At 36.9% G+C, this 26,815-nt stretch overlaps 2 protein-coding genes across 3 annotated transcripts; both read left to right on the top strand.

The window, feature by feature from the left end:
- Positions 1-498: 498 nt before the first annotated feature.
- On the top strand, positions 499-13,512 carry LOC143890664 (ABC transporter B family member 4-like). The gene is made up of 12 exons (XM_077395351.1): positions 499-825; positions 1,359-1,413; positions 1,507-1,682; positions 2,928-3,149; positions 3,974-4,212; positions 5,172-5,697; positions 6,758-7,031; positions 7,565-8,439; positions 9,541-9,807; positions 10,607-10,870; positions 11,943-12,236; positions 13,156-13,512. The coding sequence occupies exons 1-12, from the start codon at positions 505-507 to the stop codon at positions 13,510-13,512; spliced, it is 3,870 nt and encodes a 1,289-aa protein (XP_077251466.1). The 5' UTR covers positions 499-504.
- Positions 13,513-17,359: 3,847 nt separating this feature from the next.
- On the top strand, positions 17,360-26,815 carry LOC143870055 (putative plant SNARE 11). Of its 2 annotated transcripts, none has more exons than XM_077376566.1 (14): positions 17,360-17,505; positions 17,997-18,088; positions 18,182-18,329; positions 18,906-19,043; positions 20,142-20,234; positions 21,709-21,802; positions 21,931-21,968; positions 22,947-23,041; positions 23,868-23,947; positions 24,512-24,568; positions 24,695-24,787; positions 24,915-24,989; positions 26,266-26,357; positions 26,614-26,815. In XM_077376566.1, the coding sequence occupies exons 4-14, from the start codon at positions 18,970-18,972 to the stop codon at positions 26,663-26,665; spliced, it is 843 nt and encodes a 280-aa protein (XP_077232681.1). In that variant the 5' UTR covers positions 17,360-17,505; positions 17,997-18,088; positions 18,182-18,329; positions 18,906-18,969; the 3' UTR covers positions 26,666-26,815. The 2 variants fall into 2 exon arrangements, with proteins under 2 accessions (XP_077232681.1, XP_077232685.1); XM_077376570.1 differs by having other exon boundaries at positions 17,388-17,505; positions 18,014-18,088.

Below are 26,815 nucleotides of genomic sequence, written 5' to 3'. Positions count from 1 at the left end.
ACAAAGTTTGGCATGTGGAAATTATGCTCTTCATTAGAAATAAATCATTGATCACAGTTTGCTTGTTTTGGGCAATGCTGAATAGCTGTTCAAGTTTGGTACAGGTAGGTTTTTAGAGTAACTGAACTAATATTCTTCTCTTTCTTCTTTCTTCCTTTCAAAGTGAACTTTTTTTGAGTTGTACAGAAACTAAACCCCAAAACCATCAAACACACATTTGAAGAATAGCGAGAAATATCTAATTATCTTGTGATTAAGTGACAGCTGCTCATTTATCCATGGATTTTAGCTTTGCTAATCTGCATCACTGATTTCCATAAGCTTTCCATTCTTTTCGTAAGCATGCTTTAGTTCACACAGATTTTGACCTTTTATGCAGAGAAGCATCGATGCTTATCAAAGGAGGTATTGAAGTGCAGGAAAAAAAAAAACTTATTTTGAACTTTAAAATTGAAATTGGTATTGAACGAGAAAAGAGGATCACCAAGTCCTCAAGTTGATAGAATGGCTGAGAAAAATGAATTAGGTACTGATATGGACAAACATCACGCAGCATCCACAAGCAACTCAACTGTACAAGATACTGATAAAAATTCGGAAAGGGAACACAAGAACAAAGGAGAAGAGGCGAGCAATGAGAGTGTTCCATTTTACAAGTTGTTCTCATTTGCTGACTCCACAGATGTTGCGTTGATGATCGTTGGCTCAATTGCATCTATTGCAAATGGGATTGCTATTCCTTTTATGACTATTCTCTTTGGAGAGATGATCGACTCTTTTGGAGAAACTGTGGACATCAAAACTATTGTTAAAGTAGTTTCCAAGGTATATAACTGCTCAATATGCTTGATCATTGTTCTTTTACTGTGTTCCCGCGTTGTTTTTATGTGACTGCATCTACTAAATTAGCTCGGGTTTAATTTGCATTTGAATTTGAGTCATGAAAGTAGTGATTATTTGAAAAATTCATAACAATTACTATATAGTATCAGATTATTACTTTCAGGAGTGCTTTTTCAAGCTTAGTTATCTAGTTAGTCAGTTATACGCATACTGTGATCTATTGGAAAGATGGGTTCTAAACTATTTTTCATTCCAAATCTCATTTTTACCATTGCATTCTGTTTGCTAGTTTATAGGCTAAAAAGTAGTTGAAATGTGACAAAGACTCTCCTCGTTTTCCCTTTAGCACATTAGTTTCTTCTTTGTAATTAGAATTTATCATGCCATTTCAAAAATAAAAATAAAAATAGAACTTATCATACCTTCCCAGCCATACTCTTGTGGACTATGGATTATGATGGAAAATTGTTCTGTTACATATAACAGTTCTCTGACAATAAATTAGTTATCTACAGGTATGTGTGAGGTTTGTTTATTTAGCTATGGTGGCAGGTGTAGCATCATTCCTCCGTAAGTAAACTGATTGTGCCTCTCTTTTCATATAGACAAGGAAAATGGTTGAACTATTTGAGACTCATAAAACCATAATTTTTTCTTTGTCAGAGGTGGCTTGTTGGGTGGTCACAGGGGAAAGACAGGCTGCTAGAATAAGGAATCTATACTTGAAAAACATATTGAGACAAGACATAGCCTTCTTTGACAGTGAAACAAGCACAGGAGAAGTTGTTGGGAGGATGTCAGGTGATACTGTCCTTATACAAGATGCCATGGGTGAGAAGGTATCAATAGTACTCTGCGCTCATGTAATTTTGTCATTGCCACAGCCGGTATTATACATCGATTCTCGTTAAGACCTACTGCTAATTTCATCCGGTTTCCTTTAAATGATGGAAATACCATTGAGAAGATCATAGTTTGATCTTTGTTATTTTGGATCAATGGAGAACTGAGACGCAAATTTGATTTTGGTGAAACAAAAAAAAAAAGTTTTCACTAGCCTTGTAGAAGTTGGCCCGTTTCTTTAAAATCTGTATGCTAATTTTTGTTTTGTGGGGAGGCAAATTATATGTTCTTGATACTGATTTAGAATATACTAGCTGCTGTCATACAATCTTATGATTACATTTGGCCCTGTCCGTTTCCGATTATGACAACCGATTGTCAGCCCTAAACCTATTATTGGACTCAAATCTTAAACGAACAGAGCATGTTTTCTTAGACTTGAAAAGATATGACAATAAGTTGAAATTGTAAACCTCAGACTTAAAGATAAATTGAATATTTCCCGCCATGAACTCTTGGGTCCATGTTACACGGATTCTTCTAAATAGATGAAGTGCCCATGTTGGACACGTCTCAGATTACAAAATTTCGGAATTCACCAAGACAATTCATCTCTTTTATCTTTTATTTTTCAATACTACCATAACAATTTTACAATACCACAGGGTTTGCCTTTATCCATCTTAATAATAAGTTTTTTATAACCATTTAAAAAAAAATAGTAAGTTTTTTATATGGAAATAAACATTATTGTTATTAACTTATTAAAATGTTCAATATATTACCTGTTATTTTTTTTGAAAGGTACAATATATTACATGTTATAACCATATCATTATGTTAAAAAAATTAAGATTTGATTAAAATAAGCAAATCCATGAATCTTTCATTTTGAGGTTTGCTGAATCTGACGATTTCGATACTTGTATCCATACTGATGCAACATAGTCATTGGTTATATATCACCACACCCATGTTATTATCACACTCGTACTGGTTGGATCCAGAAGTTCAGTGCTGGATGACTTTTTATAATTCAACAGAATTGTGTTTACCTGTTATAACCATATCACTAAGTCTGTATTTAGCTCCCATGCAAAATAAAGCAAGTGTTGTATTGTGTTGACTGATTGCTGATAAATATTACTAAGTTCTTTATTTAGCTCCCCTACAAAAGAAAAAGAAGAATTGTTGCAATTCTTCTTGAATATATTTTGAAGTTTCCTAGTTCAATTTTACAGGTTGGAAAGTTCATTCAGCTAATGTCGACATTCGTAGCAGGCTTTGTGATATCATTTATTAAAGGATGGCTTCTTACACTTGTTATGCTATCTGCTATTCCTCTTCTTGTGATCTCTGGTGGGACCATGTCCATCATTATAACAAAGATGGCAACCCGTGGACAAGCATCTTATGCAAAAGCAGGGGTTGTGGTGGAACAGACAATAGGGTCAATTAGAACGGTAGGTAAAATTCAGCATGGTTTTCATTTGCATGCGCAACTGGACTATATTACACTTATCATTAGCATTTTATTTGTCTTATTTTTGCAAAAAAAACTGCCGACATGCATGGTTTTAAAGTTCACTGAAATTTCCCCGAAATGAACGAATTGTTTCCATTTCCATGCCCACCGAGATCAAATCTACTTTAGTTCCTTTCCTGTCATTATTTCTCCAAAATTTTGACAGAAATTCGACGGAAATGGTCTGAACGACAAAAAAGAAAAAGAAAAAAATACTATTATTTTCATTTCATTTTATTAACATAGAGAATGATATTTGGCGGCAACATCATTGAACTACACACCAAAGTAACCATATGTTATGAATGGGATGTCAAATCGGCATGGGATCAATAATACATCATAACTCTATGTGGTATTGACATAGAGTTGGGGTCCTTAGAGGGGAGACCTGGTCATTGTACTTTCTTATACGTCTTTACATTGTACTTCTTTATTGACTTTACTGTTCTAGACACTCGAGACAACACATGTCACTAGGTGTTCGATGTGATTAAGCCATTATGGATGATTTTGTTGTTTATTTGATGGTTTCTAAGTATGTATTTTCGCTTATTCTAGAATTTCATCGAGTTTCATCTTAAAATTTCATCGTTTGCACATTTTTTAAAGATTAAAAAATTTCATCATTTGCATATGTTTCCATACGTTTCAGCAGTTTTAGAATATTTCCACCGAAACTTCTACGGAAACCGAAATGTTTTCGTTTCTGTGCCAACTGAAAGCAAAATTTAAAACCTTGCTGACATGTTTCCTAAACAGGTTGCATCATATACTGGGGAGAAGGAGGCTATAGATAAATACAATAAATCTCTGCAGACTGCTTACAAATCAAGTGTTCATGAGGGGTTGGCTGCAGGAATAGGTATGGGTTCAGTTATGTTTTTCGTCTTCTGCAGCTATTCTTTGGCAATGTGGTTTGGTGCAAAGATGGTGCTGGAGAGAGGTTATTCAGGTGGCATTGTGCTGAATGTTATTTTTGCAGTCTTGACCAGCTCTCTGTAAGTTGTAACTTTCAGTTATTTAGCTTCAAAGAACTTGTTGCATCAAATAATTAATCTCAACCTATTATTCATTATAGAGTGTTGGAATTATTCATACAGACACCTTCCATACATAGTATATGTGGACATGTATATACAAACAGATGCATACATTTTATATGGATTGCTTATGTCCACCACCTATCTATTATGCTCTAAATAATCTAGATCACTTGGTACCTCATTGTAGAATTTTGTAGTCTATAAAAAGATTATAAGCTTCCTAATTACTGAATTTTATAAAATATCATAAGAGCCACAACCTCCATGGAATTATGTTGAGAAATGCCAAAGATACCACTTGTATATTGTATATTTACATATATAGAAACAGAAACAAATACAATATGCCTAGTGCAGACTAAATGTTAACTTGAGATTAGAAGATGAATAGTTAAGATTATATAACCACAAATGAGGGGTTTCTCTCACATATACAGTTACCAACAAATACAGGAGGAAAAGGTGAAAAGCTTGTATAACTACAAATTTGGGGTTTCTCTCACAAATACCCAACTAGGTGAGGATACCCAGAAAAAGAGAGAAAATAAACCCTTAAGGGAAATGTATGGATGTATGCCCAACAGTATGCACATAATTATACAATCAGAGATGCAGTGTAAGACTATAAGTTACCTGCTATGGAATCCACTACAGCATGTAATTTTGAAGTAATTTTCATTTATTAGCATACTTGAAATTGGGATTTATATAGTCAGTGTTCCTATTGAAACATGATCGGGCCTGTCAAAATTTAAAAAGATAAGGTCCTTATCCCTCAAGTTTTTTTTTTTTGAATGGTTCTTATCCCTCAAGTTATACCCTCTGATTGTTGAGAAGTTCAACAATATGTACTAATTAATCTTTCTGTCTTTATGCTAAGTATTAATCTATCTGTATACACTGGGATGACTCAGGAATTTAGGCTCAACATCTCCATGCATAAGCGCATTTGCAGCAGGACAAGCCGCAGCATTCAAGATGTTTGAGACAATCGAGAGGAAACCCGAAATAGATGCATATGCCACTAGTGGACGAAAGTTGGGTGATATACGAGGAGATATCGAATTAAGGGATGTTTATTTCACTTATCCAGCGAGACCAGATGAGCAAATATTCACAGGATTCTCACTCTCAATATCTAGTGGCACAACCGCGGCATTGGTTGGACAGAGTGGGAGTGGGAAATCAACAGTTATCAGTCTCATAGAGAGGTTTTACGACCCACTGGCCGGTGAAGTTCTTATTGATGGTATAAATCTCAAGGAGTTTCAATTAAGATGGATCAGAGAGAAAATCGGGCTTGTTAGCCAAGAACCAGTTCTTTTTTCTTGTAGTATTAAAGAAAACATAGCCTATGGCAAGGATGGTGCAACTCTTGAAGAAATCACAGCTGCAGCTGATCTTGCAAATGCTTCCAAATTCTTAGACAAGATGCCCGAGGTTTTACTCTTTTTCGACATTTTTAAGAGTTTCATTGCTTTTTTACAACAATCACTTCCAATTTTATTGTGTAATGATGAAACTTGTGTTAAAACTTAGTCAATTCACCCATTAAAATATGAAAGGCCGTCAAGTTACCGGTATACTAAATGTACTTGGTTGGCTCATGTGTTAAGAATTAAGATGAATAGTCAAATACCTTTTTTTCTTTCTTATCATAAATGATGTAAACTCATTAGTGATTGTTACTAATTTATGCAAATGCTGCCAAATTCATAGCCAAGATGCCTCATGTTTTACTCTTTTTTGACATTTTGAACATTTTCATTGCTTTTTTACGACTATCACTTCCATTTTACTTGTGTAATGATGAAACTAGTGTTAAAACTTAGTCAATTCACCCATAAAAATATAAAAGGTTGTCAAGTCACCTGTATATTAAATATACTTGGCTCATGTGTTAAGATGCAGTCTGATAAAAGTATCAAGCAGATGAATAGTCAACACCTTTCCTTTTTTTTTTTTTTTTGAAATGGCAAATTTTATAAAAGAAAATGGGACACCCGAAAGGGAATACCCAAAGATACAGAACAAAAAATAAAAAACTAATTACACAATGAATAGGACATCAAATAGGAAATTGGCCAGACCAATTCATCGAGTTGCATACCACCCCTCTTCTAGCCAACGCATCCACCTTCTCGTTTGCAGACCTTCTAACATGAATCAACTCAATATCTAATTCCACCAATATATCTTCCATTTTGTCAAAAAGATCCAAAAACCTCCAAGGTGGAGCCACCCCACCTCTCAGCCACCGGATAACATTAAATGAATCCCCTTCAACAATTACACTCTTCAGACCGTCCCTACTCACCTTTTTTATGCCATTGAAAGCCGCTTGGACTTGACACCATGGTGTAAACTCATTAGTATTTTTTTTGTGTGAATGGGTACTCATCAGTGATTTTTTTTTGAATGGCTACTCATTTGTGATTGTTACTAATTTAAGAGAAGTGAATTGAATGTTACCTTCTCCATTGATATATTATATAATCAGGGACTTGACACCATGGTTGGAGAGCATGGAACTCAACTTTCAGGAGGCCAGAAACAAAGAGTTGCCATAGCAAGAGCAATTCTAAAAGACCCACGAATTCTACTTCTCGATGAAGCCACAAGCGCGCTTGATGCAGAGTCCGAACGTGTTGTGCAGGAGGCACTGGACAGGATCATGATCAACCGGACCACTGTTATTGTTGCTCATCGCTTGAGCACAGTGAGGAATGCAGATATGATTGCTGTCATCCATCGAGGATCAATTGTTGAAAAAGGTATATATCTTGCAGATTTACTGATAGTAGGTTTTCAAAATTTCCCGCCGGTGGGCTTACTGTCACAACTGCAGCTCTTATCTAAGGTTCTGGTCAAGGTTTTAAATGTTGGTTTCGGCCACCACCAAAACCAAAATCATGTGAAAATTTGAAACCTACTACGAGTAAAAAAACCGAAATCATATTTCGTTTCGGTGGAAATTTCGGCCGAAATCATCATTTTTTTAAAAAAAAATTCACCGAAATGTATAAAATTTCTGTGGAAATTTCTGTGGAAATCTTTAACATTTCAGTAGAAATTTTGTAAGTGAGGGTGAAAAACGGTTTTTACCGCAATTTCACCGAAATTTCTGTGAAATCATGTAAAAATGCGATTCAATGTAAGTTCGGTTTCGGTCCAAACCAAAACCGAAATTTCAGATTTGGGCCGATATTTAAAACTATGGTTCTGGCATGGTTGAGCACATAATCACAAGTCATATGCTATAACTCATAACTACCTAACTGACTTGCCAACTGTGTCAATTGATCAGGTTCCCATTCAGAGCTACTCAAGGATCCAAGTGGAGCATACTCTCAACTTATACACTTGCAAGAAATTAATCCTAACTCAGAAAAAACTATAACTGACCAGGACATTATGTCGGATTATGCCAAACAGTCGAGCCGACGCATGTCCTTCCGACGATCTATAAGCCGGGGGTCATCTGGTCGCATCGGAAGTAGCCGTCACTCATTCTCTCTCTCATTTGGTCTACCTACTGGACTCGAAATCCAAGCAAATGGCGCAGAGGAACCTGATATCTCACCGCCATTATCCCAGCAACCAAAAAATGTGCCACTTCGCCGCCTTGCCTATCTCAACAAGCCAGAGATCCCTGTCCTACTACTTGGCTCTATAGCTGCAACTATCAATGGACTCATCCTACCCATCTTTGGGGTACTAATTTCTAGCATAATTAGAACATTCTATGAGCCACCTTCGAAGCTCCGGAAAGATTCCAAGTTTTGGGCATCGATGTTCGTTGTACTTGGCCTGGGATCATTTTTGACAGCCCCCGCACGATCATACTTCTTCTCTGTGGCCGGTGGCCGTTTGATAAAAAGGATCCGATCGAAGTCATTTGAGAAGGTGGTGAATATGGAGGTTGGATGGTTTGATGATAGTGAAAACTCGAGTGGTGCGATTGGTGCAAGGTTATCAGCAGATGCAGCGACAGTTCGTAGTCTGGTTGGAGATACTCTCGCACTTATTGTTCAGAATACTGCATCACTTGTTGCTGGATTGGTAATTGCTTTTTCAGCAAGCTGGCAATTGGCTTTTATAGTCTTAGCCATGGGACCTCTGCTAGGCATTAGTGGATGGGTCCAAATGAGATTTATGAAAGGATTCAGTGCAGATGCAAAGGTTTGCTTTCTAACTCATGGAAAAACAAATATGCTCATTGGAGGCTAACTGTGTTTTAAGCCATTTAAAAAAATGAAAAAAAAAACAAAAAAACAAACAAACAAACTTATGGAAAATCATTATCTAAAGGGTGGATGATGAAAAGTAATCTTTTCTTTTGCACAAAGCAAAGATGAATAGAACATATTATAGATCCAAGCCTGACAATTTTGTGAAGTACCCAATATTTGCTTCTAAGATGTCCTGATTGCTCCTGAAAAAAGATATATGTAGCTCATTTAGTGGGAAGTAAGAACTACAGTTGGGACTCTTATATTTTATATTCCCAGTGGCATCCTTTTATAAAATATTAGAGCATATTAAGTAAGAAAATAACTATCACCCGATTTTTCTTGAAATCTCACCACCCCTTAAATTTAATTTCCCATTAGCATCTAATAGTAAGAGAGAGTAGGGAGAGAGAATACACTCTTTTGGTTAGAAATATACTTTATATACACACACCTTCCAATCCCGTCAGAATGCTAGTGGTATGAAATGAGATTAGGATCTGTGAATTTTGACACATTTTACTTTTCTATTTTCTATTTTCTCTTCCTTCTCCTATGTGATACCTACATACAGTATTGTACAGTACATGTACTTTGAACATCATTTTCTAAGAAGGTACGCTCTTATATCTTATATCAATATATTTTTCTATTTTTTCTTTATTTAGTATTAAAAATAAGAGATTATAAATTAGTAGCGTAGGAATAATGTCGATTCCTGGTCTACCAACAGGATATAAGAGATTATAAATTTATGGAGCATTAATTATGAAAGCCCCAATTGTACTCCACTCTTTGGAATCAGTGACAAATTGCAGGTTTTCCTTGGACCATGAAAACCCATCTGCAGTATTTTTAAAAATTCTGTTGCTTTTTGTTTGCTTATGGCAGTTATATCTCATAAATATTTGGAGTATATTTTGATGTGTTTAAAACTCAATAGAAGACTGCTTAGACCTGCAAGTTTGGTGGTTTCACATCATCTATGGTCTATTATTCGAATTCATGTTTGTCAATTTGTGATAAAATGGAAAATTGAATATTGTTTCAGATGATGTACGAGGATGCAAGTCAAGTTGCAAATGATGCAGTTGGGAGTATAAGAACGGTCGCCTCTTTTTGTGCAGAAGAGAAAGTGATGGAATTGTATACAAAGAAATGTGAAGTTCCGATGAAAACAGGGATAAGGGAAGGGTTTATCAGTGGGATTGGTTTTGGAATCTCCTATTTCCTTCTGTTCTGTGTCTATGCTGCCTGTTTCTATTCCGGAGCCCGCCTAGTAGAGGATGGGAAGACAACATTTGGGAAAGTTTTTCGTGTACGTAATCCTTACATATTTATCAATGTTGCATCAGTATGGATACGTGTCGGAATACAGCACGGGGCATGGCAAACCTTAAAAAGAACAATCTGTGGATTCACCAAAATATTTTAATCAATTTTCCTTTTGTTTTCTTGCATAATTTTTTTCTTACATAATAATATGGTTATAACAAAAATATATTGAAAGTTTTCATCGGCTAAGCAGATATAATATTTTATTTCTATTTTTGAAACTTACTAGTAGGGTGGGTAATACCGTAAAACTCAAGACATTAGGTAATTGTAAAGTTACTGTAGTGGTATGCAAAAAAAAAAAAAAAACAGATAAAGGAGATCTAGAAGTGTCTCTGAGAATCCTCAACTATTGGAATCAGAGACGTGTCCGACACGGATTCTTCGCCCATTTCGAAGAATCCATGTAACATGGATATGTATCAACTTGTTGAATATTTGAACTTTATAACGAAATAGAGAAGGAAAATAAGAAGGGAAAAACATCTTTTGTGGTCACATTTGATAAAGTTGTCAGTTCGATTCAGTTATATTTTCCTATTTTAAATAACTCACAAAACTGTGAAATATTTTGAAGATGTTTATGAGCAGTTAGGAAACTAGTTTCCTTCATTGGGAATTAAACTCTAAAATGGAAACCAAGAAAGAATTTCCACAATTTAAATTACGAGTATATCGGACACAGTAGCATATATTTTAACACAAACATTTAGTCTTTTCGATCATTAAATTATTTCCACTTTCGTCATTTTGAATTCATGGCTTCTTGTCTGATTTTGCAGGTTTACTTTGCTCTCACTATGGCAGCTGTTGCAATTTCTCAGTCAAGCTCCCTAGCACCCGATCTCAGCAAAGCCAAGAGTTCTACAGCTTCTATATTTTCAATTCTCGATCGAAAGTCAAATATAGATCCAAGCGATGATTCTGGGATGACATTAGAAAATGTGAAAGGGGACATTGTGTTTCAGCACGTCAGCTTCAAGTATCCTACGAGGCCAGATGTTCAGATTTTCCGAGACCTCTGCCTGACTGTCCAATCTGGCAAGGTAAGTTTCAACAAATCAATCTAAAGATCTGCACTCCCTTGTCGAATGTTTATTCAATCGTAATTTCCATTTCAAAAAAGTATGTGACAAATTGGACTTAAATTTCTTTCTCACTTTGTATGATCTGAAATACTTTCCTCACTAGTATAGTCTTAGGTATTATGCTAATATCTGCTGAGTAGCTGATGATAAATTCTCGGAACATCTAAGATCTACCTTGACAGAAGATGCAATGCAGTTCATTAGATTTTACATGGTATCAGAAGGAGAAATGAGCGAGACTACTCTGTAACACATGAGAAACATTCAATTCTCTCCTTGAAAATTGAAATTAGAAACCTAACACAGATGTATTGAAACTCCCATTTATCTGATCAGAATCCATTCCGTAGTTAAACTACTTTGAGGATATAAATTATATAACATGTACTAACACAATAATGATCACCCTGAGTTTATGATATTTGGGACAAAAAGTAGGCTCAGCAGACGACAACTCATCCAGATACGGTAACCTAGGATCAAAATCTACCTGAACTCTTATCAAAAAATTTCTCCTGTCATGTCAATTACAGTAGCTGAACACTTATAACTGGAAAAAGCAAATGGAAAAAAAAAAAATTTAACCAACTCACAATGTTTCCTCATTTTGTTTGCTTCCTCACTACAATGGAGTATTAATAGAGAATATACAGTCAGACAACCTTCTTTCATTAAAACTATAGATAAAATCAAGACACTAAAGTCAGTAGTACAGATAGATAATGGTGCAGTGATTGTTATACGTGACAGTAGGAGGATAAAACACAAGTCTATGGGCTCCTATATAAGAGGATATAACAGAAGTCTGTGGACTCCTCTATCCTCAATGAGAGCAGTGGCTCTGTGTAGGCATTCTAATTAAATATTGAGCTTTTGGTGTTTCCTAACTTAATTTCTTTATCTAATATACACATTCTTACACCATGCACATAAAACAAAGTACTTCATAACAGATGAAATGAGCATCTTATACTCATATCCCAGAAACTACATTCAAAGTCTAACAATCTCGTTCTGTTATATTTTTCAGACAGTTGCTTTGGTCGGAGAAAGTGGGAGCGGAAAATCGACTGCAATCGCATTGTTGCAGAGGTTTTACGACCCCGATTCAGGTCGAATTACGCTAGATGGAATTGAAATCCAAAAGTTCCAGTTGAGGTGGTTGAGGCTGCAAATGGGTCTGGTGAGTCAAGAACCAGTGTTATTCAACGACACAATCCGAGCCAACATTGCCTATGGGAACCAAGGAGATGCAACCGAGGCAGAGATTTTAGCCGCATCAGAGTCTGCAAATGCTCACAAGTTCATAAGTGGCTTGCAGCAGGTTGGAACACTGTGACCCAATTAATCATTTTTTCCCTCGTAGTACACATAAATGAAGTTAATTTGATGGATACTTCTAAAGTTCTAAGTTCTAACGCGTTGATAGCGGGTCACACATAATCATGCACCCTGCAACATGTGCCGTCAGATTTATTACGATGCATGTGTCAGATCATGTGAACATTAGATCCGATGGCTCAGGTAGTGGGTATAAAATTAACTGGTTGTCACATTAGATAGCACATAAGTAATTATGCAATGAAATCAAAAGAAAAACATGTGATTGAGAAGGTTAATATGTTTATTAGTTTTCAAATGACTGAGCATTTGACATGTTGAGAAGCAGGGACATTTCGGATCTTTTTCCAAGAACGACGTGTTTAAAAACTTGACCGTTAAAATGATATGTACACGTGTCCCATTATTATATAAAACAGGTATGTCTTGCAAGGTGAGTCCTATCAGGGGCCACTCTTGGGCCAAAAATCATGCTGATCGGACAATCTTAAGCATCAGATCTGATGATTTTAATTTTTCTTCATTAATATTAATTGTGGACTGTTGCTTCAAGATCTTGATTGGATAGTTAGAGACTTAGGATTGCTTGATCAGCATAATTTTTGAGCCATTGGAGATCCAAGGTGGGGCCACTTTGGGTCACCACTACATCTTGCATTGGATGCTATGGATGGGTATTTTGGTGAGCTAGAGGGTATTGGAGATTTTCCTTGGGGAAACTTTAAAATGATTTTTGAAAAACAATATTTGATTATCTTAAAATTATCTCGTCAGTTGTTCTCCAACCTGTTAATAACAAAGGTTGAGGTGAACTGAGAATAACAAGTCTAATGACAAAATAAACCTAGCTTAGCATCCAGTAATTTATTATTCATTTTTTTACCTAATTATGGAAATTGCAGGGCTACGACACGATAGTAGGAGAGCGGGGGATCCAATTGTCGGGTGGGCAGAAACAACGGGTGGCGATAGCTCGTGCTATAGTGAAGGAACCAAAGATCTTGCTACTAGATGAGGCAACAAGCGCACTCGATGCCGAGTCCGAGCGAGTGGTGCAGGATGCATTGGATCGAGTAATGGTGGATCGAACAACGGTGGTGGTGGCCCACCGGTTATCCACGATTAAAGGGGCTGATCTAATTGCAGTGGTTAAAAATGGGGTTATCATAGAGAAAGGAAAGCATGATGCTTTAATCAAAATCAAGGATGGGGCTTATGCCTCCTTAGTGGCACTACACATGAGTGCTGCATCTAAGTAATTTTCATCTTATTTTCTATCATTTTCTTGCTGTTTGATATCATGGGTTTCTTGGTTTCTTTCAGAAACCTGTTTTCTCATTTATTTTCTTCCATTTTTCCTTCTTATGTTTGGATGTAAATGTACTATAATATCTATAGAGGAAGTAAGAAAGAGCATATATGGAATATGTTAATTATATACTGCCATGGGTGCAACCCAATTGTGTGTGCTTTCAGCTGTGGTTTTCCCTTAAACGTGGGTTCTTCAACATAACTCAGGTTTGAACTTAAGAAGGGTAGGAATCTCTGTTTAAAAACTTCCTAAGTCAATCACCGACTAGTTGTAGCCAACTCCCCATTACATGGGCCGAGTTCTTGTCCAAGTCTGAGTTTTTCCCATCCAAGTAAATCAGTAACTCCTTTGACCTTCTCAATTTAATTAAAAGTTGATCGCGTCAACCATTGACTTGCTCGAGTTTACTCTTTTTTTACCTTGGTACAGTTCTCGTCTAGTCCTAGTTTTCAAACACTGATAGAAATCCTTCAGATACTGGCCGCGGACAAGAACTCTACAAGATTCTAACATGGACAATTACTAAATAAAACTCAAACTCACCACTTGAAGATTTCTCATAATCACCCATCCCCACACTACCTCCACCACATCTTTTAATACAATCTTTAATAAGGATCAGTCTATCATGAACCAACCTATAGAGGCTCGGATTATTGTGGCATAAAGGAACAGACCGCTACCCCACGTTTTTCCCGAGATCTAATCCATATAAACTCTCTTACATTGTACCTGCTACCAACACAAACCCAACTTTGACTTGATAAATGGACAGTAATGGCCCCAAGTTCTCACCTAAAGGCAACTCTCCTTTATACCCTGCTCCTCGTTATTTAGCACTGGTAACTTTACTCAATCCCCATAGAAGATTTCAGACATGCATAAAAAAAACCTCCTAGTACATGATCCAAGAGAAACAGTATGCTTATCAATCTCCCATCTGAATCTAGGATGAAAAGGACCAAGGTTTGTGTTGTACATGGTAAAAAACACTGGTCCTCCCCTCCTAACCAAATCAAGGACATCCTATATCTATACATGAGAAAGAAAAGAGAAGCTCAGTTCATGATATTGGAGATCATAAATAGCTAGCGGTATACCAAAGAAAAACATTTAAAGGTAGAAAATGGGTGTCCATGGAAATGATACCAGAAAGACAGAACACAATCAATCCCAATCTTCTGCAATCAATGATTCCCATTTCAAAAGTCCTGTGTTAGGCTTAACTATCCCATTCCAGGCTAGGTCCCACTTTCTCATACTGGCTGGCCTAACGCGTTCCATCAACTCTCGAGCTTTGGCGTGATGCAATGTGAAGTAAGAAAGGGAAATGATTTCCGCGCTCCAATGTTTTTGATAAACATGCGTACCCATTTTTGTCGTGTAGTATTTAAAGTGGTGTCGGAGGATTAGTACGGTTTTCAAAAAAGCTCTTAAAGCCCTTTAAATACTACACCACAAACATGTGAAGCTCATGCTTATTAAGATATTCTCTCTACAGGCTTTCGATTAAGAAGATAACAATAGGAAATAAAAATTAGCACAATTTCTGTCAAAAACCCAATTCAAATTCCTTTCTTACGCAATGCAAAATCTTTTCCCTTGTTGGAAATTTGGAAAACCACTAAACCAGACTACCAGAGAGAGAGGGAGAGAGTCATCGTACGGGTGCAACTCGCGTCGGGTTGGATCGGGAGAGAGTTATCGTAGGGGTGCAACTCGGGTCGGGTTGGATCGGGTTGAGGCCAACCCTAACCCAACCCGAGATAGCATTCCCTCAACCCTAACCCAACCCGCCTTTAAATCTCTCAACCCTAACCCAACCCATGTACCCAAAATCGGGTTGGGTTGTCAGGTTTGTTCGGATTCACCTTGGGCAAACACAGAAAAATACAATAATCCAAAGAAAATTAAGATACAATTAGACGAAGGAGGTCGGGTTGCCAAGGCCTCAACCCAACCCAACCCAACGCAAGTGAAAATAAGGTTGGACCCGTCGGGTTTGGGTTGAACTCGACCCAAGTTGCACCCTTACTTCATCGTAACACAATGAGGCACACATATTGGCTCCCCACTTTTAGTTGATCTGAACCGTCAACTTATACGCATGTGGTTTTGCATATCCAATCGTACAAATCAAATGGAGGGTTCAGATGAATTAAAAGTGGTACACACCATGCAGTACTAAACCATACTATGCAGTACTAAACCATTCCCGTGAAATTGATATCCCAGCTACTCAGCTAGGCTATCATCTCTACTCTAGATAAGTCTTAAGGGGGTGTTTGAATCTTCATGAAAAATGTTTTTAGGGTCTTGTTGCTTTTCATTTTCCTTGAAGATAGGGAAAACATTTTACACCGTTTGGATACATGGATTTTATAATCTAGGATTGTAAAATCCTGGATAGTTCAAGCTAAAACTTAGGGCTGCAACTCGGGTCGGATTTTGGAGAACCCAACCCTACCCGAGAAATATCTCGGGTCGGGTTTTTTTTCGAAAAACCCACGATTCCCAAACCCGGCCATACCCATGATAAATCTCGGGTCGGGTCGGGTCGGGTTTTCTCACGTTGATGCAATTTTTTAAGGAAAATTCTTGTTTGGCAAGGCAACTCAACTCATAGAAGCAGAAATTACACTCACATTACACTTGAATCAAACAATGATGTAATTACACTCACATTACACTTGCATCAAACAATGCTGTAATTAAACAATGTTGTAATTACAATCAAACAATGCTGAATCAAACACTTGAATCAACTCAACTCATAGAAGCAGAAATTACACTCACATACAATAACAGTGGGTGTGTGGGTTTTCACTTTTAACTTTTAACTAACAATAGAAAAAAATGTACATACTAAAACTTATGTAACTCGGGTCGGGTCGGATCGGGCCCCTTCAAACCCGGCTCGACCCGAGATTCATGCGGGCTTTTGAATGCTCAACCCGGCTCGACCCGAAACCCATGAAACTTGAACCCAACCCAGGCTATTTTCGGGTCGGGTTGATGCGGGTCGGGTAAAACCCGGCTCGAGTTGCAGCCCTATTAAAACTTGGATTTTATTTAGCTTATAAAATCCAGGGTTTTACAATCCGGGATTATAGAAATCATGTATTTTTCGGAAAAAAATATTATATAAATAATGAGTTCACCCATTGCTGAAAATTTCTTTTTCTTGGGAAATAATTTTCTAACAAATATTTTCCATTCATCCAAACGGCCTAATTTACACAAGGCTGAAAATTTCATTTTCCATGGAAAGAATTTCCCAACAAAAAATTTTCATACGCATTGTTCTCAACTTTTACCAAACAGTGTGGAGTCAAAAAGCTGAAAGAAAACGGAAAATAAAATCAATCCAAGGAGAAAAGTGGAGGAATAAAAAACACCTTTTCAAGGAAGGCTACAAAGGTAATAAGAGAACAGCCGTACGGCTCACTTTTAACAGACTCATGGAAAATTCAGCCGCGAAATGGCTTTCCGCGAAATTGCCTAGTAAATCACCGGTTCTAAGTTTAGGATTACACATTTGAAATTTCATCATAAATCAGGGGTATTCTAGTTTACAAAAAAAGTTATTAAGGTACCATTGTACACGTGGCGGAGACAGGTTGGCACTTAAAGCCTTCCTTAGAAGCTTTGGTTTCTCCAATTTTAAGGGTTTTTTTAGGCTGGATCCCTCTTTCATTTCACGATCTTTTTCACCCCTACTTTAGGCTTATACGCCTCCCCAAAAAGTGTTAAAGTCTGCCTACATTACACGTTACAAGGGATGGCGCATAATCCTAAAGTGGGGGTGACAAACTCATCTCCCTTCTCCAATTTTAAGGTTTTTTAGGCTCTGTCCCTTTCATTTGAAGATCCTTCGTCCTCTCTCTCTCTCTCTCTCGTATCGATCCCGTGCTTCCAGAAACTTCTGAAGGAAAAATCGGTACATTTTCTGTTAATTTTTCTCTTGATCTTTATGATCTTCAATTTACCTCAAGAATCTGTAATTTTTCCTCTCCCTCAATCTCCTTTTCTGCTTGAATGAGGTTTCCTAGGGCATATTTTCTGTTTCTTTTCCGATCAAAACAAAAGACGACAATGTGCATAGATTAATGTCCGTCTCTTTATTGATCTTTCGATCGATGTATCAAAAGCCTCTGTTCGGACCTTTTGATGTATTTTTTTTCTTTTTTCCGACATTTTTTTAGCATTAATTTAAGCTGCTTTCAATTCGGTTAGGGATTAAATAGATCCGTGTAAGTTAGAGGTTTAAGTGTCTAAGATCGAGAGAGATTACTAGAATTTACTCATTTCCACTTCTACATTTTGCTATTTGTGTGTGGATCTTTTGTTTTCTGTCCTTTCATGTATCAAAGCATCTATTCGGATCGATTTTATGTGTTTTTTTTTACATAGTTTGATCTCATCTAACAGGGGAATGATTTGACCAGGAAATAGCTTTTTGTGCATTAATTTAAGCTGCTTTCAATTCGTCTGGGGTTGAAATAGATCCGTTCACAGCAGAGGTTTGAGCGTCTGAGATTGATTAGATCACTTTTCACTTTTACATTTTGCTATTTGTGTGTGGATCTTTCACTTTTACATTGTACTCTCACCAGACAACATTTACTGATCAATCTCGACACTCTGGAAGGAGTCCTGGTGTTCATCCTTCACAACTAGTACGGTGTTGTATAGATTGTTGTATGTTCACAACCGAAGTTGCATACTCTGCCCAAATGACCACCCTTCATTGTCAAATGACAGGTGACAATTATCGATAGCTGTTCCTTGTTCTGAAGCAGACATGGCATCATTGTGTGGCATCAAACTTTTGGTGTCAACAATATATTGAGGGCATCTTACTTTGAGTTTTTATAATTGCCATTTGCTTAATTTTCGTTTATCGTTATATGTTCAGTCTATGATGATTTCCTGAGGGTCATTTTCATCCATTCATTGCATGATAGTAATTTCTTAAACAAGCTACATACAGTATTCTATACTCTAAATAAAGGAGACCATATAAGAAAAACTCCGGTATTTATTTTCTTTTATTTGCAGGCAGTATTCCAAACTCTAAATAAAGGATCTCTGCTTTTCTTTACGAATTTCTTAGAGTTCCCTAGATTTAAGAAAAAGAAAGAGGAGTAGTGCTCCAGAGACCAAAAGATAGCTCAATGAGGAAAAACATTCAATGGTTCCATTATACTCAAGTTTTTGACTATTTCTGAGCTGTGGCATTCTTTTTTCTTAATGGTTGAAAACATTGTAATAAGCTTATTTCATATTCATTATTATGTATTTAGTTTCAAGCTGAATTATGGTGTCTTGGTTTTGCAGATTAAAGAACTGAGTTCCTATTCCTGTGCCTAAATACGTTGCTTAGGGTGCTCCAATTTGTAAGATGGATTTGTCTGCAGTCAGTGACGAGCTTGCCAACATTGATGGACAAATCAGTGACATCTTTCGAGCTTTATCGTAAGGATTTTGAATATCTCGTGTAAAAGTATATATATCTCGTCCAAAAGTTTATATAATCATCTTTCCTTAAGATTGAAGATATGTTTGGTATGGATATGATATTTTGATTCTTTTTATTTTTTGAAAGATAACAATTCTAATTCAATAAAAGGGTGAACAGAACACTAGGGACAAGATGTCCCGGTGATATACATACATCCATTTGTCTAATACATCATTCCATAGATACCCCACCATCCCCCCTACGATCACAGAAATGCACAATCGTATCCAATAGTCCCACACCCTCGTTGGCCAATAAGTCCGCCACTGAGTTCGCAGACCGATGCCAGTGCCTTAAAATAGGCCCAATAGCGTAAATTAAATCCCGTATCTCATCGATTAAGTTTGCTAATCTCCATGGTCCCACACAGCGATTGGAAGCCCAAGAAATAACATTTGATGAGTCACCCTCCACAATAAGAGGCCCAAGATTATGTCCCATAAAGCACCGAAGGCCAAGCAGTAATGCCCTAGCCTCCGCTTCATTTGAGTCGCACACCCCCGCCGTTGCCGGAGAATGTCATGATCGTATTCCCGCTTGAATCTCGTAACACTCCGCCGATCCCAGCCGGACCTGGATTTCCCATCGAGCTTCCGTCGAAGTTAAGATTCCAGCAGCAGGCGCGACCCATCGAGGCATGATATTTTGATTCTTTTGAATGGAAATATTTGATATGGAAATCATAACCAATTCTTTGTGGAAATACAAGACCTTTAGATCTATTTGCATCCACAGTTTGTTGCGTAACATTTGGTGCAGAAGTCACGAAAGACGACACTGCATGTAGTATACCAAGTCATTTGTTTATATTATATTCATGTCACTGGTCCTGGCGGCAGCCTAGAAGTTCTATCCTTTGAGCTGTATAATTTATTTTTTGATGTAGATGTGCCTTTTGATATCAGAGGTTACTAGAAAACCACCAGTTATTTAAATTTTGGTCATTTTGGTTCCTTTTGCTTCTCGAGTTTTGGGTTGCTTCATTAGCACTTAATGGGGCTCTGACATTATATAAGGATTTATGAACAGTTATGTGATGTGTTTGGTTACAGAAATGGATTCCAGAAACTGGAGAAGATTAAAGACTCAAATAGGCAGAGCAGACAACTGGAGGAACTTACTGGAAAGATGCGGGAATGTAAGAGGTATAAGAATCTCTCTCTCTCTCTCTCTCTCTCTCTCTCTCTCTCTCTCTCTCTCTCTCTCTCTCTCTCTCTCTCTCTCGTGCGCGCGCAGGTGGTTTTGCACATGTTCGTGAAACTACAATTTGTTAAACAAAATTTTCTTTGCTAATCTCTTACAACTAATTTAGTTTGAGAATGGCAGGATGGTAGGATTCCAGATTAATCTCCTGCTAGTTATATTTTCCTCTCTATAAATCTTTACTACTAATCTAGTTGCAAATGTCAGGCTTCCAGATTCTAGGGATTTAAATTAGCTACCTGAATGTTACTACTAATTTGATGTTTGTATGCTAAGTGAAACACATTCCCATGTTCAAAGGTTGTAGTTAGAAACACTTGTGCTATGGGGGTGCACTTGGTAGTACGTTTTCCATAAACAACACGTGTCATACATCTGGTGATTCTATGGCACTGCGGGCTGATGGCTCAAAGGGAAGAAGTTGCAGTCATTACTCATCTCTGTTTATCTGTATGTGGCTACACCTGGATAGTGTTACACCTTACAACATGTCTATGATGATCCAAAATGTACTGGTGGGACGATCATCCAATGAACAAATCCACAGGACATTAGAAAGGCCGTGCATCAGTAAGGTGTCATAAACTGTCACTGCTCTCAATATGTTATATTACAGGGAGTCTTGCATAACGGCTTTAAGCCATGTCTAGAAGGTAATTGCCTTAGGGAGCCTGTTCTCCTTGACTTAAAATCCTAAGGAATCGCTTAGCAGTGTCCGGGTATTGCCTTAGGCAGCCTGCTCTCACAAGACATCAATAACTGATTGCTGTCAACGTTATGGCAAGAGTCCGGGTGTTGCAATAAGCTGTATGGTTTGAGTTGCATAATTATTGTACACCTCTATTTTCAATTCCAAGCGTAGTCAGGCTCTGACGCTATGTAGACCTTATTGAGTCGGCATCATCCCCTGGGTGATTGTTTCTTGAAGAATTCAACTTTTCTTTGAATTTTCATGTTCCAGGTTGAATAGTCTGCCCAATGACTACTACCCTTGGTCAGCAAATGGCAAGTCAAAGTGTGCACTAACAGTGATAGTCGCCTCTGGTTATTAAGCCAAGCATGGTATCACTGTTGTGGGATAAAATTTTTAATGTCAACAATAAGTTGAGGGCATCTGACGATATTTTTCGTGTATTATTATATGGTGAATCTATGATGCTTTCCTGATGGTAATTTTCATCCTTGATTTCATGACAGTAATTGGGACAAATTTTTTAATGTAAACAATAAGCTGAGGGCATCCATGCTATTTTTCATGTATCGTTATACGGTGAATATATGATGCTTTCCTGATTTTTCGTCCTTGATTTCATGACAGTATAATTTCTTGAGCAAGCGACACATAGAGCATGCTGTACTATAAACAAAGGACAACATCTAAGGAAAACTCTGCTATTTGTTTTCTTTTCTTTACAGACTTATCAAAGAGTTTGATAGAGAAGTTAAGGAAGAGGAGGGTAGAAATGCCCCAGACACCAACAGGATGCTCAATGAGAAAAAACAGTCCATGGTTCTTTCTACTCCTTTATTTTTTTTAGTGTTTATCAGCCGTGGCATTCTTTTATTATTAAGCTTAGTTTGTATTCATTATTGCCTACTTAACCACTCCAACTGAATTATGGTGTCATGGTTTTGCAGATTAAAGAACTGAATTCCTATGTTGCTCTCAAAAAACAGTGAGTTAATGACTATTTATTACAACTACCCTATGTTGCATGGATTCGGATTAGCGTGTCGGAATCCGACACGGATTCGAGGTATCGGATTCGGCAAACCCACCACAAAAGTAGGATTCGGATTCGGTAATTTTTAAATAAAAGAAATTTTTAAAAATTAAAATTATATATACATGTATATATATATTTATGAAAAATTTGAGGATGAAGGGTTGAGGCGTTTGAGTTTTTATTAAGAGAGTCAAACAAGAAGGAAGGGGAGTCGATTTTCAAAGGTCGATGCGGTAGGGTTTTTATTAAAAGAGTTCGGGTTGTGCTTTCATATAAAAAAAAGGTTAAGAAGGAAACATATTCAAAGGGAAACTATAGAGGATTCACATTTTAAAAGAGACAATGATGAATCGGATTCGCCCAAAAAAACAAGATTCGTGAGGGACACGGCTACGCCAAGAATCCAGGTGTGTCCCACGTGAATCCATGTCCGATTTGCGTGTGGCGAATTGTCGACACGGATTCGGCATAGGGGGGCAAAGAATCCATGCAACACATTTCTATCTCTATAACACATGATGGGGGCTTATGCATATTCTGACATTCATGTAAGCATCCATTTGTTTAATTTAGAATATTAAACATTTATAATGAGACCCTCCTCTCTCTCTCTCTCTCTCTCTCTCTCTCTCTCTCTCTCTCTCTCTCTCTCTCTCTCGAGAATAGTGAAACTTTACTAGAAATACAAGGGGCAATTGGAAGTGAGAAATCCTTTGAAATCTTCTTCGTTCTTATTTTGGAAATAATTTCTATCACCTGTCCTTATCAGCAATATGTTTACTGTAGTTGCTAGTATCCATTTTGCCATTTTTATTTGTTTAAGCCATGGCGGTCATTTCCTAATCATTTTTTTTCTTCAATCATTATTTAATGCTTTAGCTTTCACGAGAATTTTGCTTCATTTTGTTCTTGTGGATGGCATTTCAGATATGCAAGTAGTCTTGAAACCAAGCGGGTTGATCTCTTTGATGGGCCTGGTGGTGGAGAGGGGTTTGGTGAGGAGAATGTTCTGCTAGCTTCAAGTAAGCATATAGCATTCTTTTGTTAGGATCTGCAGTGGCACTTTTCCCCTCTCTATGAATTTATTTTTAATGCTATTTCCATCAGTTGGGGTTTCATATTGTTGAGATCACTGAAAATTTTGTGTGTGATCCAGAACTTCAATCTACCCCTCTATGATAGATCCCTTATATGCTTCAAATCTTAATGGTTATCAACCTTGAGATGCTAAAGCCCATGGCATTTCATTGCGATTATACAAAAAATCCTAAATGTTACATGGCATTCTAACCATTGTGAAAGTTTACATCACTTACTATAATTAAATTTGTTGAGTTGGAAAAGATTGATCGAATTACATTGGAAGCTAGTTGCAAATCCAAGGGGGGAAGCCTAATGTCAGGGCCAGTGCAGAATAGCATATAAGTTCTTCAATGGCTAAGATTGATCCAGTGGAGAGATATATGTACAATAGAATGAATATCTGCAATAGAATGGCTAACAATATCTGCAATATAATGAATGTATAGAACTATAGAAGTATGCCGATAATTCTATATACATATCCAAATTATGTAAAAGAAATGCCATATAGTTTTGGTGCTCTTGTGTCCATGCAGATTTCTTATTTCTTTTTATCTGATAGATTTCATAAAAGTTTGGGTCTTCATGAGATTGCTGTTCTGAATTGCAAATAAATTATCTTTTCTCAATTTTGAGTTATTAGATAATATTTCATCTTGACTTGGACAAGGTCTGGCTCATTAACTGCGATTACATTTAACTTGTGAGATCTTAATGCCATGCTTCCTATCCATAATTGCTTAAGCAAATCTATAAGTTGTGCAGCTATGAACAATCAACAGTTAGTTGATGGTGGAAACCGGATGATGGATGAAACTGATCAAGCTATTGAGCGGTCAAAAAAGGTTCACTCCACTCCCAAAGATTACTACAATTGTCACTGTTTGAGGCCTGATGATTGTTCAAACTCAATTCTTTTTTTATCTTTACTAAAAATCACATTCATTAATCCTGGTTGAAGGATTACTTACCAAAAAAATCTTGGTTGAAGGATCTATCAACTGTAAACTATGGAGTTTCTTTCAGTACTTTGTTTCTTCTTTTGGAAATTACTGTTAAGTGTGTTTGGCTGCCAAGAAAATTTTTGGAAAATTTTCTCCAGAACTTTTGATTTCGTTTCCACCCTTTCTTGAAAAGCTTTTGTGCTGTTTGGTTCAGCTCACTTTTGTCTTCTTCTTTTTCTTCTATGAGCCAACATATAATAAAGGTTCCCATCTATTCCAGTGTTTTATTGTTTAACTGCTAAATCTCATCTTAGTTTTTTGGTTTTCATTGGCAACGTATTTCTATTTATTTCTGTGGTTCATAGGTTGTCATTTCTATTTATTACCATGGTTTATTGGCCCATCATTTCTATTTATTACCATGGTTTATAGGTTGTCATTTCTATTAATTACCATGATTTATAGGTTGTTGAGGACACTGTCAATGTTGGAGCAGAAACGGCAGCTGCTCTCAAGGCGCAGGTATGTGATCTGATAAGATTAGGGAGTTCTACTTTTTTGGCTCATCTCTATTTCAGACATGCCTTACCTTTCTATTTTTTTCCTTTTATATATGATATTCAAATTAATGCAGTTCACTTATTTCAGACAGAACAAATGAGTAGGATTGTTAATGAGTTGGATTCAATACACTTCTCAATCAAGAAGGCTTCCCAACTGGTTAAAGAAATTGGAAGACAGGTCAGCTTTCTCAAATATCCCGCTCTTATTTTTTTTTTCTTCATCTTGAATTCTCTCTCTCTCTCTCTCTCTCTCTCTCTCTCTCTCTCTCTCTCATTGTGTTATTTAAATATTTACGTTCTTTTAGGTTGCAACTGATCGGTGTATTATGGCCTTGCTCTTCCTAATTGTCATGGGAGTGATCGCAATCATCATTGTGAAGGTGGAATATACTTGCCGTTGTTTTTATTTTATTTCCGTTTCTTTCCATTGTAGTTGGTATATGATAATACCATGTTTTACCTGCATCTGCTACTGCTGTTGCATGGACTCAACTAGAACAATACTCCTGTGGCTTCTTTTTTATTTTTTTTGGGATTTGCTAGGCAATTTCGCAGCTGACTTTTGCACGAAAGAACAGCCTCCTCAGGAGAATTAAATGAGTAAGACAAAATCTGCCAAAAAGTGAACCTATGTGGCTGTTCTCTCGTGCAAAAGACAGTCGCGAAATGGCTTTCTGCGAAATTGACTAGCAAATCCCCCCCCCCCCCCCCCCCCCCCTTTTTTTTAATTGAAAAATAAGGACTCTTTCTAAATTATCCTCAACTTTTTCCAAAATTAACCATGCATTGTCCTGATTCATCTGTTGCAATGTGACCAATAAATTTATTTTGTGTCCACCAGAATGCCCTTATTTATTAGTTGACCATTTTATTGTGGTTTCTTCTGGAAGAAATTAGGAAATTGCCTTGGATCTGTTGAATTCAATAGAATAAGTTACAAATCTGCATTTTAGAAAATTTCCAGATTATAGCTGATTTTAGTTAAAGGATCCAAAATATCTGTTATATTATTATGTTTAAATAACAGATGCCTTTAAAGTGAATGGCTGACATCATCCATTAAAAACATTTTCCTTTATCACAACGGACTTATGGATTCTCTAATGTTTAATCAATAACCACTCTGATTTTCCTTTTCTCAAATTTAGCCTCCTACTTAGTTGAAATAACACATTATCTTCCCTTTGACAACCCCATATACTCATCATGAGAGTTTGCCTTTTCATTGTCAATTTCATCCTTTACTTATATCCACTCAATAAATCATATTACCTTTTGCAACAACCAACATTCTGCGACCATTAATGTGGCTTGTTTGCACCACTCTATGACGGCCCTCATGAAAATGAAGATTGTTTTTTTTATTCTTTTCTTCCATTGATTACTGTTCAACATCCATTTTCTTCTATTCCATCTTTGTGCAACCACTGCTCTATGTCCTCTAAATCTTCTGCTGAGTGTCTTTCCTCTATTTAACACACACCAACCCTGCATCTGTAATTTGAAAATTTTCTACTGTAAGCCATAGTTTCTTGACAATTGTGATTGCCCACTTTGATAACTTGCTATTTATTTTACCTTCAATTCAATTCGGACTTTCATGTTTATATTTTAAGCTTGTGTAAATACTTACTTGTATTGAATTTCAATATTCAGCTTGTGAACCCTAATAACAAGGACATTCGAGATATTCCTGGACTTGCCCCACCGGCGCTTACTCGGAAGCTTCTTTGGGATCGTGATTCGAGGTGAGAAAGAGGAACTGATTCTTTCACAGTGGGACGTTGCCAAACTATTAGTTTTGTGTGACATTCTAAGTCGTATCTTATGGCCAATGAGGCAATCCCTGTTGATCAACACGGATATTTGAGTGATTAATCCTTCTTTTCTCGTTCCTTATTCGTTCCATTTTTCAATTCAATAGCCTGCCATCTTAGGCAGATCGATTTTATCATAATTTTCTTATATACAGTTGTTGCTTTACTTGTTGTTGTTGTTGTTCAGTAATATTCTGAAGTTTGGGAATAAGAAAGTGTATTTTTATGGATCATTCTAGTGAGGAAGGATCAGTAATTCCTTTCTTATAAGGTATATGTGCATTCCTTCTTAGAAAGCAGCTTTACATGCAACTTCTTCATTTCATGCTTCTCTAATTCAAAAGGACTCTAGAAAGGAAAATGAGAAATACCCTTGTGATCTTTGAGAA

This window comes from Tasmannia lanceolata, unplaced genomic scaffold (genome assembly GCF_043159265.1).
Source record: "Tasmannia lanceolata isolate RefF3 unplaced genomic scaffold, GAP_Taslan_0.1 ptg000002l, whole genome shotgun sequence".
Lineage (NCBI taxonomy): Eukaryota > Viridiplantae > Streptophyta > Magnoliopsida > Canellales > Winteraceae > Tasmannia > Tasmannia lanceolata.
Note: the sequence above shows the minus strand (reverse complement) of the source record. Positions and strands in the feature narration are given on the sequence as shown.

Bases quoted from the DNA above. Each gene is read 5' to 3' on its own strand.
- LOC143890664 (XM_077395351.1), top strand. From the start codon at position 505: ATGGCTGAGAAAAATGAATTAGGTACTGATATGGACAAACATCACGCA. The intron at 7,032-7,564 runs GTATATATCTTG...TCAATTGATCAG, and splicing joins AGGATCAATTGTTGAAAAAG to GTTCCCATTCAGAGCTACTC. The intron at 10,871-11,942 runs GTAAGTTTCAAC...TATATTTTTCAG, and splicing joins TGACTGTCCAATCTGGCAAG to ACAGTTGCTTTGGTCGGAGA.
- LOC143870055 (XM_077376566.1), top strand. From the start codon at position 18,970: ATGGATTTGTCTGCAGTCAGTGACGAGCTTGCCAACATTGATGGACAA. The intron at 20,235-21,708 runs GTATAAGAATCT...TTTTCTTTACAG, and splicing joins AAGATGCGGGAATGTAAGAG to ACTTATCAAAGAGTTTGATA. The intron at 21,803-21,930 runs GTTCTTTCTACT...ATGGTTTTGCAG, and splicing joins ATGAGAAAAAACAGTCCATG to ATTAAAGAACTGAATTCCTA.